At 52.8% G+C, this 17,120-nt stretch overlaps 1 protein-coding gene across 6 annotated transcripts; it reads left to right on the forward strand.

Moving 5' to 3' along the window:
• The first annotated feature begins 144 nt into the window (after nt 1-144).
• Nucleotides 145-15,163, forward strand: Cul7 (cullin 7). 6 transcript variants are annotated; one of them, XM_027389172.2, is made up of 26 exons: nt 145-369; nt 1,097-1,759; nt 2,102-2,253; nt 2,366-2,857; nt 3,409-3,547; nt 3,634-3,830; nt 4,080-4,338; nt 5,334-5,571; nt 5,664-5,769; nt 6,840-7,067; nt 7,282-7,372; nt 7,464-7,635; nt 7,707-7,842; nt 8,099-8,194; nt 8,415-8,590; nt 8,877-9,010; nt 9,253-9,435; nt 9,650-9,756; nt 9,845-10,027; nt 11,351-11,511; nt 11,674-11,890; nt 11,968-12,292; nt 13,084-13,226; nt 13,329-13,455; nt 13,545-13,750; nt 13,942-14,265. In XM_027389172.2, exons 2-26 carry the CDS (start codon nt 1,105-1,107, stop codon nt 14,263-14,265), a joined length of 5,247 nt encoding a protein of 1,748 aa, XP_027244973.1. In that variant the 5' UTR covers nt 145-369; nt 1,097-1,104. The 6 variants fall into 6 exon arrangements, with proteins under 6 accessions (XP_027244973.1, XP_027244976.1, XP_027244972.1 ...); XM_027389175.2 differs by having other exon boundaries at nt 1,097-1,681; nt 8,877-9,019; XM_027389171.2 differs by having other exon boundaries at nt 146-369; nt 8,877-9,019; nt 13,942-15,163.
• The last annotated feature ends 1,957 nt before the right edge of the window (nt 15,164-17,120 follow it).

Genomic DNA, 17,120 nt, shown 5'->3' on the forward strand with positions numbered 1-17,120 from the left:
CGCGTCGTCGAGGTGGCACCCGCGGCTCCGCCCGCCGCAGGCCCCTCGCCCCCGGCTTTCCTCCAAGACGGGCGGGAACGAGCGGTGGCGAGGTACAGGCAGCAAAACCTCCGAGCTCCCCAGCTGGGACCAAGCTCCGCCCTGCAGCAGCGGGCGAGCAGGGCGCCGGCGCGGAGGCCAAGTCCCGCAGGCCCCGCCCTCTGCCCGCCTGTCTGCTGCAGAGGCACGCCCCCTCCTCTGCACCTCGACCCCTTCGGGGGGCCCAGGCGGGGCCCAAACATTCGCCAGCGCCGCAGCCGCCATCGTGTGCTTCGCGTCCCTAGCTCTGCAAAGGACAGGCCTCGGCCAGGATCCCGGCGGACTTCTGAGGTGGCCACAGCCCCACCGCGGCCCCTGACCCTATTCTGGGCTTCCGATCGCCCGCGGAGCCTCGCGTCCCTTTCCCCACCACGCCTTAGGACTCTCCTTTATTGGGCCTAACCCCGCTCCCAATCCTATCCCACCGCGACCGCTCCTGACCTTATCAGGTCTTGGTTCCCATCCATCAAGCCCCGCGCGCCCCTTACCCATCGGACCCCCGGTGCGCCTTGCCCCTGGCCTTGCGTCTTCTGCAGTTGCTCTGGCCGTGGATATCTCCATTCCTACCCCTCCTCCCAGGCCATGCTTTGCTGGTGGCCATCTCACCGTCCGCGCTCTCGCCTTTGGCACTTACAACACAGTGCTTCAATTTAGAGATTGCATCCCTCTCTGACACAATCCTGTGCCTTCACACACCCCTTTCCCTAGATCACCTTTATCTGTCCCGGGATCTTGGGCTTCATTTGTAAATCCAGCACTGCCCAAACCACTATCCCTCCGGTCGTTCCGAACCAACCCACTCAAGGCCGCATGCTTTGGAGACCTTTTAGCTCCGTTATTTGTTCTTGAAGAACAATTTCCGCAATGTTCTGCCCAGCCCCGGTCTCACCCAGCCCAAAGTAGGCCCAGCTTTACCCCACCCAGGCTAACAGCTGTTGCTGCATTTCCTCCTCCAACTCCTGGATGCCCTTGATTTTCTGACCTCCCCTCTCACTGTAGCCTGCCTTTTCTCTCTCAGGTGCCAGCATGGTGGGGGAACTCCGCTACAGGGAATTCAGGGTGCCCCTGGGGCCAGGCTTGCATGCGTATCCAGATGAATTGATCCGGCAGCGAGTAGGCCATGATGGGCACCCTGAGTATCAGATCCGCTGGCTCATCCTCAGGCGTGGAGATGATGGGGAAGGGGACTCTACCCAAGTGGACTGCAAGGCTGAGCATATCCTGCTATGGATGTCTGATGATGAGATCTATGCCAATTGTCACAAGATGCTGGGCGAGGATGGCCAAGTCATCGGACCTTCCCAGGGGTCTGCAGAGGCTGGAGCCCTCGACAAATCTGTGCTGGGGGAGATGGAAACAGACGTGAAATCCTTGATTCAGAGGGCCCTTCGTCAGCTGCAGGAGTGTGTGGGCACCGTTCCCCCTGCCCCTCTCCTTCACACTGTCCATGTACTCAGTGCTTATGCCAGCATCGAGCCCCTCACTGGTGTCTTCAAAGACCCCAGAATCCTGGATTTGCTCATGCACATGCTGAGTAGTCCTGATTATCAGATCCGCTGGAGTGCAGGCCGGATGATACAAGCTCTGTCCTCCCATGACGCTGGTGAGGGGCAGTATGGGGAGGGGCAGGGTCGGCTCGGGGATTCACAGGACACTGTGACAGGAGCTTCTGACATCATCAGTACGTAATGGTTCTGTTGTCATTCACTTTAAGTTGGAAGGAAAAGGTGGGGGAGGGCCTGGGGGATGTTTGTGGGGGGAGAGAGACTGAATAAGTAAGAACAAATTTAATTAGCTTTTCATGCAAAAGAAGAGCTAAGACTGCTGCAGTGTGTGTGTGTGTGTGTGTGTGTGTGTGAGAGAGAGAGAGAGAGAGAGAGAGAGAGAGAGAGATAGTAAACTTTGGCTCTAAAAGCAAATCAACAAAATATGTCATTCCTGATGAGTGCTGGTAAAGGATTGTTATTAAGTAGAAAACGAGTGAGCCTTGGGAGTGGTTTCTCATTGGAGGTGTGGATTCCAGGGACCCGGATCCAGATTCTTCTGTCATTGAGCCAACAAGAGGCCATTGAGAAACAGCTGGATTTTGACAGCCGCTGTGCACTGTTAGCACTCTTTGCACAGGCTACCCTTGCCGAACACCCCATGTCTTTTGAGGGCGTGCAGCTACCACAGGTATCTTGTAAGGGTAGGGGTAGTAGGAGCTGTGGACTTGTCACGGAGGAGACTGTGGAAAGGGACAAAAGGTGAAGGCACGATGGGTGAGGGTCAAAGGTGTGTCCTACAGGTCCCAGGACGGCTGCTCTTCTCCCTGGTGAAACGATACTTGCGTGCCACCTTCCTCCTGGACCAGCTGAATGGCGGTGCAGGGGAGCAAGGAGCCCAGAACAACTTGGTTCCTGAGGAGTTGAATGTAGGGAGGGGCCGGCTGGAACTGGAATTCAGTATGGCCATGGGCACTCTGATCTCTGAACTGGTGCAGGCCATGCGCTGGGACTGGGCCTCCAGCAGACCAGGGAGGTTGGCACGGTCCTCCTACTCCATTTTCCAGCCTCAGCCAGCAGATGCCAGCCTGGCATTCCCCCACCCCCAGCTTATCAGGAGGTCAAAGCGTTTTCGGCCCCGCACTGAGTTTGCAAGTGTCAATACCTATGCTTTGTATGTGCGGGACATGCTGCAGCCTGGGATGCGGGTACGGATGCTAGATAATTATGAAGAGATCGCTGCTGGGGATGAGGGCCAGTTCCGACAGAGCAACGATGGTATGCCCCCTGTGCAGGTGAGTGTTGCATGGTAGTGGGACACTGGAAGATTTACTTATTGTAGGGCATAACTTCTATACAGGGGCTCTTACAAGCTAGCTTAGTTAAAAGAAAAGGCAAAGGGGTCAACAGTTGAAAGAAGGGCTACTTGGAGAGCTTGGGATGTTCGGGTATAGGAGATTCAGACCCAGGAAGAAACTGATAGCTCAGAATGAAGAAGGTGGGCTGTCTGGGGGCAGATGGGAGCATGGAATCATGTGGTTTGAAAGACAGAAAGAAGCCAGCACGTGAAGTACATGCTTGTAAACCCAGTACTGGGGAAGTAGGGCAGGAGGATCAGGAGTTCAAGGCCAGCCTTGGCTACTTAGCAATGTTGAGGCCAGTCTGAGCTACAGGAGACACTGTCTGAAATAAAGTTAGAATAGATGGAGAACAGAAGTAGAGTCGGTTGCCGAAGAGGAAGGTGAGGCTGTTTGGAGGTGGTTACAGTATGGACTGTGTGAGCCCTCATCGTGGGGCCGCAGCCAGTAGCAGGGCTTCTCTTCACCCACCCACCCCCAATCTGCAGGTGTTGTGGGAGTCAACAGGCCACACCTATTGGGTACACTGGCACATGCTTGAGATCTTGGGCTTTGAGGAAGACATTGAGACAGTGGTTGAGGATGCCGAATACCAGGGACCAGTGGTCAGCGGAGCACTGGGAATAGGTGAGCTCTGGGGTGGGTCAGCTCTGAGCAGTGAAGCAGTGGTTTGCCTGGGTGGGCAGTGACATTGCCACACCTGGTTTTCACAGCCCCGCCCTCTAGGCGCTGGAAACCCATAACTGAGCTCTTTGCTGTGCCTTATGTGGTGCCTGAGGAGGAAGACACAGAAGAGAGTGAGCACCTGACCCAGGCTGAGTGGTGGGAGCTCCTCTTTTTCATCAAGAAGTTAAATGCAGCAGACCATCAGCAAGTTGTGCAGCTCCTTCAGGACAACCTGGAAGGGGAGGTAGGCCTTCCTTAGACATGGCCTGAAGGTCTGAACCATAACATTTGGAAAGCTTGGGAGGGGTTAGGGAGGTCAGACATCATCAGGGGCCCACAGGGGAGGAATCTGGAATGTTCAGAGATGCAAATGTGGTGGGCTGCCAGTTGTAAGAGGTTCAGAGTGGCAGATGTGTGTAGAGATCTCCATCCCTACAAAGCACCTCTCGGGGGTGTTCATTCAGCTGCCTGCAGGGTGACTTTCTCCCCATAGCACATTCTGGACAGTGAGATGCTTCCTGAACTGACCGTACCTGTTGAGTTGGCCCAGGACCTGCTGCTCTCTCTGACTCGGCAACTTGATGACAGTGCTCTGAGGGACCTGTTCAACTGCTATGTCTACAGGAAGTATGGGCCTGAAGCCCTGGCAGGGCAGCTAGGCTACCCCTATCTGCTAAATGCCCAGCAAGGTGTATTTGGGTTCAAAGCTGAGGCCCAGCCTCAGGAATCTGAAGGTGTGGCGAGTGCAGAAGGTGGGTGCCCTGCGAATAGCAGCTGAGAGACCTGCCTTTGGGAAGGTGTCCTCACAAGGTGTCTCTGCCAGTTGTTGTGCCATCTTGTCTGAAAGACATATCCTACCCAGAATCCCATGCCTGTCCGAGAGAGAGAGAGAGAGAGAGAGAGAGAGAGAGAGAGAGAGAGAGAGAGAGAGTGTGTGTGTGTGTGTGTGTGTGTACACGCTCGAGCACACTACAGATGTCATTCTTCAGCTACCATTTATCTTTCTTTTTATTTACTTAAGTTAATTTTATTTTAGCCAGGGGGTGGTGGCACATACCTTCAATCCCAGCACTCAGGAGGCAGAGGCAAGCAGATCTCTGAGTTTGAGGCCAGCCTGTTCTGTAGAGTGAGTTCCAGGACAGCCAGGGCTACACAGAAAACCTGTCTCAAAACATACCAAGCAAAAAACAAAACAAAACAGAAAACTTTTATTATATGCCTATGGGTGTTTTGCCTGTCTGTGCACTATGTGCACACAGGGCCTACCACAGCGGCCAGAAGACAGCATTGGATCTCTGGGGTTGAAGTTCAACAGATGGTTGTGAGCTGCCATGTGGGTGCTGGGAACTGAACCTGGATCCTCTGCAAGAGCGCCTGTGTTCTAAACCATTGACACATCTCCAGCAGCACCACCACCCCCTTTTTTTTTTTTTTTTAGGCAAGTTCTCTTGCTGCCCTGATTCTTGCCAAATCTGGCCAGCAAACCTTAGGGGTCCACCCATCTCTGCCTATTCAGTCCTGGGATTATAAGCATGAACTGCCATGTCCAGTTTTTGTTTCTATAAGGTTTTATTTATTTATATATATTTATATTTATATGTATATGGGGTTGTACATGTGAGTGCAGGCAACCTTGAAAACCAAATGATGGTGTGGGATACTTGGAGCTGGAGTTACAGGTGGCCATGAGCTACCTGACCGGAGTACTGGGAACTGGCCAATTCTTACCACATCCCTGTTCCTGCAGCCAAAGAAGCCCCATCTCAGAGTGCCAGCCCTGCCCTGCAGCATCTGGTGGAGGGCTTGGGCCCATCCGGGAAGCTCCTTGTGGATCTAGAGAAAGCCCTCAGCTCCGAGGTTCCCCAGGAAAGTGAGGTAAAACCATGCCTGCTGCAGCTCCAGCGGCAGCCCCAGCCCTTCCTCAGGCTGATGCAGAGCCTGGATACTCCAACCACCAACAAGGCCCTGCACCTGACCGTGCTGAGGTGAGGGAGTTCTGAGTGGCAGGTTGTACACACAGAGCCTCAGGCCAACTCTGTATCTCTCTCTGCCTTCCCTCTCCTGTCTCTCCTCATAGAATCCTGATGCAGCTGGTGAACTTCCCTGAGGCACTGTTGCTACCCTGGCATGAGGCCATGGACGCCTGCGTGGCCTGCCTTCGGTCCCCCAATACTGACCGAGAGGTAACCCTCTCCCACTCTGGGGAGATGCTGGGAGGGGGTGAAGCAGTGAGGCAGACCCCCTGGGCAAGGCCTGGGGGAACAGTAGAACCTCTGTGCTCTTGGGCTAAGTTGCTTTTAAAATGAAATTTTATTTTTCTAATAGGTAATACATTCACAAAGCTCACAATGACACAAGGTATTCATTTGAGAATTCTGGCTCCTACCTAATTTCTATCTCCTCAGTGCCCCCTACCACACTCCTTAGTGGTAACCCACGCGTATTAATTTATATTTCTGTCGTGTGCTTCCTTAGGCAAATAGGAACAAGAGCTCCAGTGGCTTCTCTTTAGCCAGGCCTTTTAGAGCAAGGGTAGGGAACTGGAGCGGTGACTCGAGGTTAAGAGCACTTGTTGCTCTTACAGAGGAACCAGGTTCAGTTCCCAGCACCCACCTGTAACTCTAGTTCCATGGGACCGGATGCCCTCTTCTGGCCTCCATATTTACCACACACACACGGTATAATGCACACATGCAGGCAAACACTCTCATCCATAAAATAAGCAAACTTTAAAGAGAGGAAGGGGAGTGAGGGTGACAGAATTTCCTACAAGAGGTTCTGGGTACAGAAGGCTTCATTAGGGTCAAAGGTCAGTCATGGTGTTAGTGAGTGTCCCAAGTCAATGCCTTCAGTTTCCAAACTAGAATCACTGAGGGTCCACAACCAATTCAGGCCTTCTCCATTTCTTCCAGCCCTCTTAAGTGTCTGGGCTGGGGACCAAGACATCTCAAAACCAATCCTATAACTGGTTCTTGGGAGCCACACCTGAATCAAAAACCCAGGGTTCTCCCTACCTGTCGCACGCATACTTAGTGGGCATGTAGCTTGAGTCCTCACCAGCCACCAGAACCCCTGGCTGGGGTGGGAGAGGTTCTTCCCACAGGTTTGTAACTTAATTCTCTAACTCCACCTGGCTTTTGTGTCTCTCCTATCCTGTCACAGCTCCCAGCACAGAGTGGGCATGTATCACCACTGCTATCCATTTGGTCCTTGCTCATCCCTTAGTCACTGTCTCCTTGACATCCCCTCCCAGGTACTCCAGGAACTAATCTTTTTCCTACACCGCCTGACCTCCACAAGCCGGGACTATGCGGTGATACTAAACCAGCTGGGAGCCCGAGAAACCATCTCCAAGGTCCTGGAAAAGCACCGAGGGAAACTGGAGTTGGCTCAGGAGCTGCGGGACATGGTGTTCAAGTGTGAGAAGCACGCTCACCTCTACCGGAAACTCACCACCAACATCCTGGGTGGCTGCATCCAGGTCAGGAGGAAAGGCAGGGTGGAGTTGGGGGTCTGATCTGCATAAGAACATGGACCCTGGGCAATGGCAGAGGGGGAGTGGGGGGGAGTGGGGGGAGTGGCTTGAGTGAGCCTGGGATGTCTGTTCCCTTACTGTTTCGTCTTTCCTCCATCTGTGTTTGCATGAGTCTTGGGTCCGTCTGTGCACCCACTTTTCTCTGATGTCCCCGCTCCAGATGGTCCTGGGCCAGATTGAAGAGCACAGACGAACCCACCGGCCCATCAACATCCCTTTCTTTGACGTGTTCCTCAGATATCTGTGCCAGGGTTAGTGTCTGCCCCTGAACTGTTGAACATCACTCATTTCCCCCTCTAGACCTACCTGGCTGTGACCTTCACCTCTTCCTACTTTCCCCAGGCTCCAGTGAGGAAATGAAGGAAGACAAGTACTGGGAGAAAGTGGAGGTGTCCTCCAACCCACACCGGGCCAGCAAGCTGACGGACCGCAACCCCAAGACCTACTGGGAGTCCAGCGGCAATGCCGGCTCCCACTCCATCACCTTGTACATGCGTCAAGGTGTCCTCATCAGGTAATGAGCTCCCACGTGCAAACGTCCTGCTAGAGTCACTTGGGCTCGAGTGTGGACATGACAGGTTCCAGTTCCCATCGGTTCTTCTTCCCCACTCCCAGGCAGCTAACTCTACTGGTGGCTGGTGAGGACTCAAGCTACATGCCAGCCTTAGTGGTGGTGTCCGGGGGTGACAGCATCAGCTCTCTTAACACAGAACTCAATTCGGTAGGGATCTCTCTTCCCACCCAGTTTTAAACTCCTCCCCACCATGAGTCCCATACAAACCAGAGTCTAGTGTCCTTGTGCCTATGTGATGGCCTTACGCGTGGAGCAATGGGAGTGGCACTGAGCAATTGTCAGGTGCCCCATGTTCCTGGGATGGAGAAGGGAGATCTGGCAGGAGGGCTGGGGTTGATAGGGTTGTTCTTAGTAGTTCCCATCAGCACTCATGGAGGTGACAGCCCTCTCTTATACTCGCCAGGTGAATGTGATGCCATACGCCAGCCGGGTAGTCCTCCTGAAGAACCTGAACCGCTTCTGGCCCGTCGTCCAGATCCGCATAAAGCGCTGCCAGCAGGTGGGATGTGGCTCCTGGGTTCAGGTCGCTGAGCCCCAGTACACGAGGATAAATCCCAGGTCTCTGTCACCAGACTGCCCCACACCAGCCCTGAGCCCTGACACCCCTGTAAATCCTGAGTCGGGGTCTGGGGTAATTCAAGGGTGAAGCTTGAAGTGTAACCCACCCCAGCCTATCTCGAGGGTGTGGGGCCAGCACAAACAGGTCTTGTGTGTAACAGGGAGGCATTGACACACGCATCCGGGGTCTGGAGGTCCTGGGCCCCAAGCCCACCTTCTGGCCAGTATTTCGAGAGCAGCTGTGCCGGCACACACGCCTCTTCTACATGGTTCGGGCACAAGCATGGAGCCAGGACATAGCAGAGGATCGCCGAAGCCTCCTGCACCTGAGTTCTAGGTAAGTGAGAGCTTCCACCTGCGTCTGTGTGGGAGGTCAGGCTCAGTAAATGAATTGTAGGTCGGTCCTTAGGATGCCATGAGATAGGTCTCGTGTAGGGCTTGGGGACAGTCAACGCATCCTGTGGTGTGGGGCTTATGGGAAGAAAAGAGATTTTTCTGAGTGCTGGAGTGGAGTATCCTGGGAGTGCTGGCTCTTCTGAAATGTTGAGTTGGGAGTTGGGCTGGGTGCTGAGTACACACTGAGTAATGTAAACCATAGGCCTGAACCTCCTACTTCTCCCTAGACTAAACGGGGCTCTGCGCCAGGAGCAGAATTTTGCTGATCGCTTCCTCCCTGATGACGAGGCCGCCCAAGCACTGGGCAAGACCTGCTGGGACGCGCTGGTCAGCCCCCTGGTGCAGAACATCACCTCTCACGGTAACCACGGTAACCGCCTCACAGCAGAACCTGCTCACCAACTCTTCCTTGCCCTAGAAACACCCGGGTTCTGTCCTTTGCCCTTTGGTCCTTGTTTGTCACCTTTGTTCCTTCTCTTTCCAGCCAGGACTGCTCCTCTCCCCCATGTCATTCTGTCTGGCTGTTCTTATTTTGTCCTTGGTTCAGCTCAACGTTCCCACTTCCCAGAGACAAGACATCCTTTGGTTTTTCTTAACCTCCAGACCAAGACAGCACCAGCTCTCTGGGGTGGCTGCTGGATCAGTACCTAGAGTGCAGGGATGCCGCCCACAACCCCCAGAGCCGTGCAGCAGCCTTCTCCTCACGGGTTCGCCGCCTCACCCACTTGCTGGTCCACGTGGAGCCCCGTGAGGCAGCGCCTCCAGTGGTGGCCATCTCTCAAGCCAGTGAGTACTTCAGATTCCAGCAGGAGCTCCGTAATTCATGAGCTCCGAAATCATCCCCCCTCATGCCTACGTACTCAGTCTATCCACCTTCTGTTTGCCGCCCCATCCAGGGACATCACTTTACAGGGCGTCCTATTGGGAAAGACCTTCGGAGCTTGTCCTTAGCGAGTTTAGGGTCTGTCGGTCTTGACTCGGTTCTTCTCTGTCTCCCCAGAGGGCAGAAATAGAAGCCATGACTGGAGCTCCTTGGCCACCCGAGGCCTTCCAAGCAGCATCATGAGAAACCTGACCCGTTGCTGGCGAGCTGTGGTAGAGGAACAGGTGGGCAGCAACAGGTGCGAAGTTGGGGGTGGGGCACTCTGACGGCAGCAGATTGATGCGGCTTCATGCTCCTGCCCCCTCATTTCAGGTGAACAACTTTCTGACCTCATCCTGGAAAGATGACGCCTTTGTGCCACGCTATTGTGAGCTCTTCTATAAGCTGCAGAAGTCGAGCTCTGAGCTGTTTGGGCCACGGGCTGCCTTCTTGCTAGCCATGCAGAATGGCTGTGCCGATGCCTTGCTGCGGCTCCCTTTCCTCAGAGCTACCCATGTAAGCTCCTTCCCATACTGGACCCTGATCCTCTCCCTGTAAACTCTCTCCTGCCTCCCCAGAGTGGACCACCTCAGTCTCGATTCTGTGATGAGCGGTAGTTGTATGTGACCATATCTTGGAAATTAGGAAAAATTCATTACGTACACCATTTTTTTTAAAGATTTTATTTATTCGTTATCTATACAGTCTTCTGCCTGCATGCCAGAGAGCACCAGATCTCATTCAAAGTGGGTGTGAACCACCATGTGGTTGCTGGGAATTAAATTTTTTTTAAGATTTTATTTATTATGTATACAACATTCTGCTTCCATGTATATCTGCACACCAGAAGAAGGCACCAGATCTCATAACGGATGGTTGTGAGCCACCATATGGTTGCTGGGAATTGAACTCAGGACCTCTGGAAGAGCAGTGAGTGCTCTTAACCTCTGAGCCATCTCTCCAGCCCTACATACACCATGTTAAGATAGACAGACAGAGGAGAGAGAGGAGAGAGAGGGAGGGAGAGGAGAGAGTCTCAACTTGGCCTCCTAGTCTTTTTTTTTTTTAAAAAAAACTAGTTTAAATTTATTTTATGTGCATTGGTGTGAAGGTGTTAGATCTCCTGGAACTGGACAGTTGTGAGCTGCCATGTGGGTGCTGGGAATTGAACCAGGTCCTCTGGAAGAACAGCCAGTGCTCTTAACCGCTGAGCGATCTCTCCAGCCCCTGGCCTCCTACTCTTAAACTCAGGCCTGCCTATGCCTCCCGAGTGCTGGGCTACCACACTCAACTTTTTCAAAGGTTCATATATTCCAAGCTTGCCTTAAACTCACTATGTAGTCCCAGAATGACTTGGAACTTCTGATCCTCCTGCCTTGTGTCCTGAGTGCTGGAGTTCAGGCATGTATACTGTGTGGTGCTGGGGATTGAACCCAGGGCCTGTGCTTGCTAGGCATGTGCTCGCTCTACTGATGGAGAGTTACACTCCCTGCCCCTCCTTAATTCCTAATCCTTCTGCCTCCACCTCTCCAGCGCTAGGATAATAGATGTGTGCTGTCATGCCTAGTGATTTCATTTTTAAATGATTTGATTTTTAGACACAGTGTGGGGGAACTTGACTTTTCAGAGTTGTTAGTGTTGCTCATTTGCTTGCCTGTGAATGAAAGTGTCTGCTAGGCCAGGGCTGTGGTTCTGTGTATGACTATTAGTTCTGATTCCATCCCCAGCACCTCCTGAAGGGGGCGTGGAGGCTGAGGGATGGATGCAGGTGGTGGCCATCATACCTGCTTCCTCAGCCCTGGCTCATTCACTTGTGGTTTTCCTATGCTCTCTACTCAGGTGACTGAGCAGTTTGCTCGGCACATTGACCAGCGGATCCAAGGCAGTAGGATGGGTGGAGCCCGGGGAATGGAGATGCTGGCACAGCTTCAGCGATGCCTGGAGTCTGTCGTTATTTTCTCTCGCCTGGAGATAGCCACTACCTTTGAGCATTACTACCAGTGAGTTTGGATCTGTTGAGTAGGAAATGGGGAAGGCAAGCTCTCTGTTGTGGGGCAGGGCCAGCTCACAGGGTCTGAGTCTGAGACACAGACAGGACAGAGTGAGAACTTGGGTCAAACTGGCACCCACGCTGAGATCTGGCCCAACTGTGTGTGCTACAGGCATTACATGGCTGACCGTCTCCTGAGCGTAGGCTCGAGCTGGCTGGAGGGGGCTGTGATGGAGCAGATTGGCCTCTGCTTCCCCAACCGTCTTCCCCAACAGATGCTACAGAGTCTGAGCATCTCAGAGGAGCTGCAGCGTCAGTTCCATGTTTTTCAGCTCCAGCAGCTCGATCAGGAGCTCCTGAAGCTGGAAGACACAGAAAAGAAGATACAGGTGGGTTCCAGGGAAGGGATGGGCAAGGAAGAGGTGAGAGGAGGCCTTCAGCATTTGTGAAATTTGTTCCCTTTCAGGTGGCCCATGAGGACAGTGTCAAGGAGCACAAGAGCAAGAAGGAAGAGGCTGCTAGAGAGATAGCAGCTGTGGCTATGGCAGAAGAGGAGGAGGAGAAAGAGGAGGAGAAAGAGGAGGAGAGGGAGGAGGAGCAGGAGGAGGAGCAGGAGGAGGAGGGGGAGGAGGAGCTATATTATGAAGGGACAATGCCAGAAGTGTGTGTGCTTGTGCTGTCTCCACGCTACTGGCCTGTCACCTCGGTCTGCCACATGCTCAGTTCTACGGCACGCCTGCCCTCATATCTGAGGGGGACTTTAAACCACTACTCCAACTTCTACAACAAGAGTAAGCAACTGGGAAGAGGGCTTGGGCTTTGGGGACAAGGGTTGGCTACTGAGAAAGGGACAGAGAGTTGGAGTAGGTGCTGAAATCAGAAGCCTGCAAGGCTACAACCATAGCATCCCAGCATGCCCTTGTGCAGGGGGTATAGGATTCAGGAGGTAAGACTTCCTTAGAGGGACAGGGAATAGGGGGAGATAGAGGTATAAGTCTTCTAAGACAGGCCACAAGAAAGGGCTTTATGAGTGGGTGTGTCCAGGCATAGTGGAGTACACCTTTATCCCAGAACTCTGGAGGAAGAATCAAATGGATCTCTAAGAGTTTGAGTCTAGCATGTGACTAGCATGGAAGGTAGTCTGCATAGTGAGTTCTAGGCCAGCCAGAGCTACACAGAGACCTTGTCTCAAAAACAGAACCAAAGAGTGGGTGTGTGCTCCTCCCTCAATGGTCACATTTAGTCTCAAAGTGTTGGCTGGAGATGAGACTCTAGACTGGGCAAATCACAGCAGGCGAAGAGCAGAGCCCCCTCAGGAGGCCCAGACAGGCAGGAGGACAAGCCTCTCAACTCAGGGATTTTTGTCTCTAAAACAATTGAACACAACTCAAAGGGTATGGCTGCAACCTGCTTGGCACAGTTGAGCTCCTTGATACCCAAGGCTCTTTAGGGAAGCTGGGATTAGGAGCCACCATTCCAGAAGTCCTGCCTGGGGTTGCACACTGCAGAGTAGCAAGGCAGAGCTTGACTGGTGGTGCATTCCCCCTCCTTTCCCCCATCTCCTCCCCTGGCATTTCTTCAGGTCAGACCCATGCCAGAGAGGAAGATCCAAATCGGCAACTTCAGTGGACCTGGCAAGGCCGGGCTGAGCTGCAGTTTGGGGACCAGACCCTGCATGTGTCCACAGTGCAGATGTGGCTGCTGCTACATTTCAACCACCTAAAGGTGGCCTGTCCCTTCTTCATTTTGCCCCCCTCTTCCATTCTCTTGCCTGTCCTCCCCAGTTCACCCCTGGGGAGGACCTGAATGCCTCATACCTCTTCAAAGGTGGTGTCTGTTGAGAGCCTGCTGGCGCTCTCAGAGCTCCCTCCAGATGTGCTTAATCACGCAATTGGGCCTCTCACCTCATCAAGAGGCCCCTTGGACCTTCAGGAGCAGAGAGATAAACCAGGAGGTATGCACTCAGGGCCAAAGAGGACTGTTCTAAGCCAGGGATGGGTTTCTTAGGGCCCTTCCCAACCAAGTGACCAATGTTTATTTCAGGAGTGCTCAAGATTCGAGATGACAGTGAGGAACCCAGACCAAGGAGGGGCAATGTGTGGCTCATCCCACCTCAGAGGTACCTGAAAGCTGAGGATGAAGAGGGCCGGAACTTGGAGAAGAGAAGGAACCTTCTAAACTGCCTTGTTGTCCGAATCCTCAAGGGTCATGGGGATGAGGGCTTGCACATTGACCAGCTTGTCTGTCTGGTAGGCAATGATGGGTATGGCCATGGGGTGCGCCCACAGGAGGTGGTGGGCCCATATTTGAAATGTCTGAGATTGGGCCGTTATGTGTTCTGCTAGGGACTACTATCCTTGGAGCATGTAACTGGCATGGAAGACAGACAGCAGTAAGCTCCATGGTTTTGACCTCTTATTTCCCCTCTGATCTTGGTCAGGTGCTGGAAGCTTGGGAGAAAGGCCCGTGTCCTCCCAGGGGTCTGGTCAGTAGCCTTGGCCGGGGAGCTGTGTGCACCAGCACTGATGTCCTCTCCTGCATCCTGCACCTCCTGGGCAAGGGCACACTGAGACGCCGTGATGACCGGCCACAGAAGCTGTGCTATGCAGTTCCCATAACCGTCATGGAGCCCCACACTGAGTCCCTGAACCCTGGGTCGACAGGTCCCAATCCACCCCTGACTTTCCACACTCTGCAAATTCGCTCCCGGGGTGTCCCTTATGCTTCCTGCACTGACACCCAGAGCTTCTCCACGTTCCGGTAACCCTGGAGATGGGGTTCAGGATAGGTGAGGCTGGGACTTTCTACAGAAAATTAAACATAGCCGGGCGTTGGTGGTGCACACCTTTAATCCCAGCACTCGGGAGGCAGAGGCAGGCGTATCTCTGTGAGTTCGAGACCAGCCTGGTCTACAAGAGCTAGTTCCAGGTCAGCCTCCAAAGCCACACGGAAACTCTGTCTCGAAAAACCAAAAAAAAAAAAAAAAAAAGAAAATAAAACATGGGAATTTGATAATCTGATTTGTTTGGTGGCTGCTAGAGATAGGGAACGGGGCGGGAGGGTGTGTCTCTATAGTTGATTGGGAAGGAGTCCTCTGGCATTCAAGCAGTCTTCTGACACATCAGGGGTTGAGATGAGGGAGGTGGATTGGAGAGTAAAGGAAGAATCAGGCGTGTCCAGGCAAGAGGAATCAACAGCCAAAAATGGCTTTCAGCTCTTCCTCAGAGGGTTTGACCAGGACTTTGATCTGGCAGGCCAAATACCCAAGCCCTTGGTCACATGCTTTCTAATTTGGGCAGGTGACCAAATAGGGTTTCATTTTCCTCATTTGTAGAACTGGACAGGAGTGACAAAGGGATCTGGACAAGTAACAGGTGGAAGCATTTACCACAGGGAAGGCCCTGCCAACCAGTCCACGTGTTTCAGCTACCACTCCCAGTGCCAACTGTAGTCACTAGTGCCTTCCCTAAGTAAGGACGTCAAGGTAAAATACCTCTGCAAGTAATCAAAACCTTGACCATCTTCGACTGATGGCTTAGGACCTGGGCCACAAACAGTCCTAGGAGGAACTGTAGCTTCTTTCTGCCCTCCACAAGCTGTTCCACGTTGCCCTCTTTACTCAGTCCTCCCTCCTCCAGTCAAGTAGAGCTGCACTAATTGTCCATAGGCTCCTGCCTGCTGCTTGGGTGAAGATGTGCTGCCAGGATTGGCTATCCTGGCCCCACCCACACTAAACCAGGGTAGAATAGTCTAGAAAACCCAGTGCTGGGGAGCAGACTAGTTTTAGGATGAATATAGGAGAATAGGAGAAAGCAGTCTATGGCTATTACCTATTACACTCACAGGGGAAAGAAAGAGGATGGGGAGAGGGTGAGGGAAAGCCAGGTGGTGAGGGCACGAACACCAACTAGAAGGAACTGCATTGGGCCCAGAATAGGCTTGGATTAGAGGAGGGGTGACAGAGGCCAGGGTTTGGGGGAGAGGGTATTCAGAAGGAGCGGCAAGAAAAGTGGGTGGGATGGGGTGCAGAGCTCTAAGTGGACAGGACAGCTATCTTGCTTTGCTGCACTGGTCCCATGATACCTTTACTCTGTTAGCCTAACTGTCCAGAAATGCCAGAACATTAGTGGGCTCAGGGTACATGGGGGCTCCTCCTTCACAGCAGACATCATGGCTTTTAATGTTTTTTTTTGGGGGGGGAGGGGTTTCGAGACAGGGTTTCTCTGTGGCTTCGGAGGCTGTCCTGGAACTCGCTGGTCTTGAACGCAGAGATCCACTTGCCTCTGCCTCCCAAGTGCTGGGATTAAAGGCATACGCCACCACCACCCAGCTGGCTTTTTAAAATTTGTAATTTTTAATTTTATATTCCTTGGTGATTTGCCTGCATGTATGTCTGTGTGAGGGTGTCAGAAGCCATGGAACCGAAGTTGCAGACAGGTGTGAGCTGCCACGTGGGTGCTGGGAATTGAATCCAGGTCCTCTGGAACAGCAGCCAGTGATCTTAATCACTGAGCCATCTCTCCAGCCCCAAGACCATGGCTTTTTAATGACCCAAGTCTTTTTATTTTTTTGAACACGATTTTGCAATGTTAGCCCAGGCTGCCTGCCCTAGAACTTATGTACCCTGGGCTGACCTCAAGCTCATCTCAGTCTCCTAAGTGCTGAGATTATAATATGGCATATGGTGACTACAACATGTACTTCAGTTGGTGGAAAAGTGCCAAAGCTTTGTTCCTCTGTGGTTCTGGTGGACAAGGCTGCACACAGTGCCCACAGAAGAGGCCAGACCTCACTTTCCAGCTCTGTCACTGCCCCAGAACTTTTGCATTCTCACTACAGCCCGCCCCAAGGGCACAGCGCCGCTCACTCATGGCTCACCATCTAGCAATACATATATGATGCTAGGTATTAAGCCCCTGCTAGGGAGTACACCACCATTCAGCTGTGTCTCAGGTTCATTTCATGTAGGAAGTCCTCCAAACACATCTGCTTTGGTCTTAAAATCCCTCGATGACCAACTGACTCCTGATCTGCAGGTCCTCCTAATCACCCAGCTCACAGCCCTCCCATGTACATAGCCTGGTTGACTTGCCTATATCCAGAGCATCAGGTCTGACTCCAAGGACAGCCTACCCTCCTGACCAGGTATGAGCCTCTTCCTCTGGATCATCCATTCCTGGAGGGCAGATGGATGCTTCACTTGTAATGGTGACTCAGGGGACAAAGGTTTGCTACTCTGACGTCCTGGCAAGATGAGGCCATTCTTAGAGTTATAATTCCTTATGTCCCCACACCTGGTCTAGGATCTTGACTTGTAAGGTCCTCAGTCCACCCCGCACCTCCCAGCCACACACACACACAAAAACAAAAACACAGGAACTAGAAAGAAGGCTCAAAAGGAACACTGTCTGCTCTTCCACAAGATCCAGATTTGATTCCCAGCACCACTGGCAGCTCACAATCACCCATAACTTTAGCACCAGGGGATCTGATGCCCTCTTCTGGCCTCTGTGAGCTCCCACACCCATAAAATAATTTTAAAAATTAAAAAATAAAATTCTCAGGGGCTGGAGAGATAGCTCAATGGTTAAGAGCACTGGCTGCTCTTCCAGAGGTCCA

Source organism: Cricetulus griseus (assembly GCF_003668045.3).
Source record: "Cricetulus griseus strain 17A/GY chromosome 1 unlocalized genomic scaffold, alternate assembly CriGri-PICRH-1.0 chr1_0, whole genome shotgun sequence".
Lineage (NCBI taxonomy): Eukaryota > Metazoa > Chordata > Mammalia > Rodentia > Cricetidae > Cricetulus > Cricetulus griseus.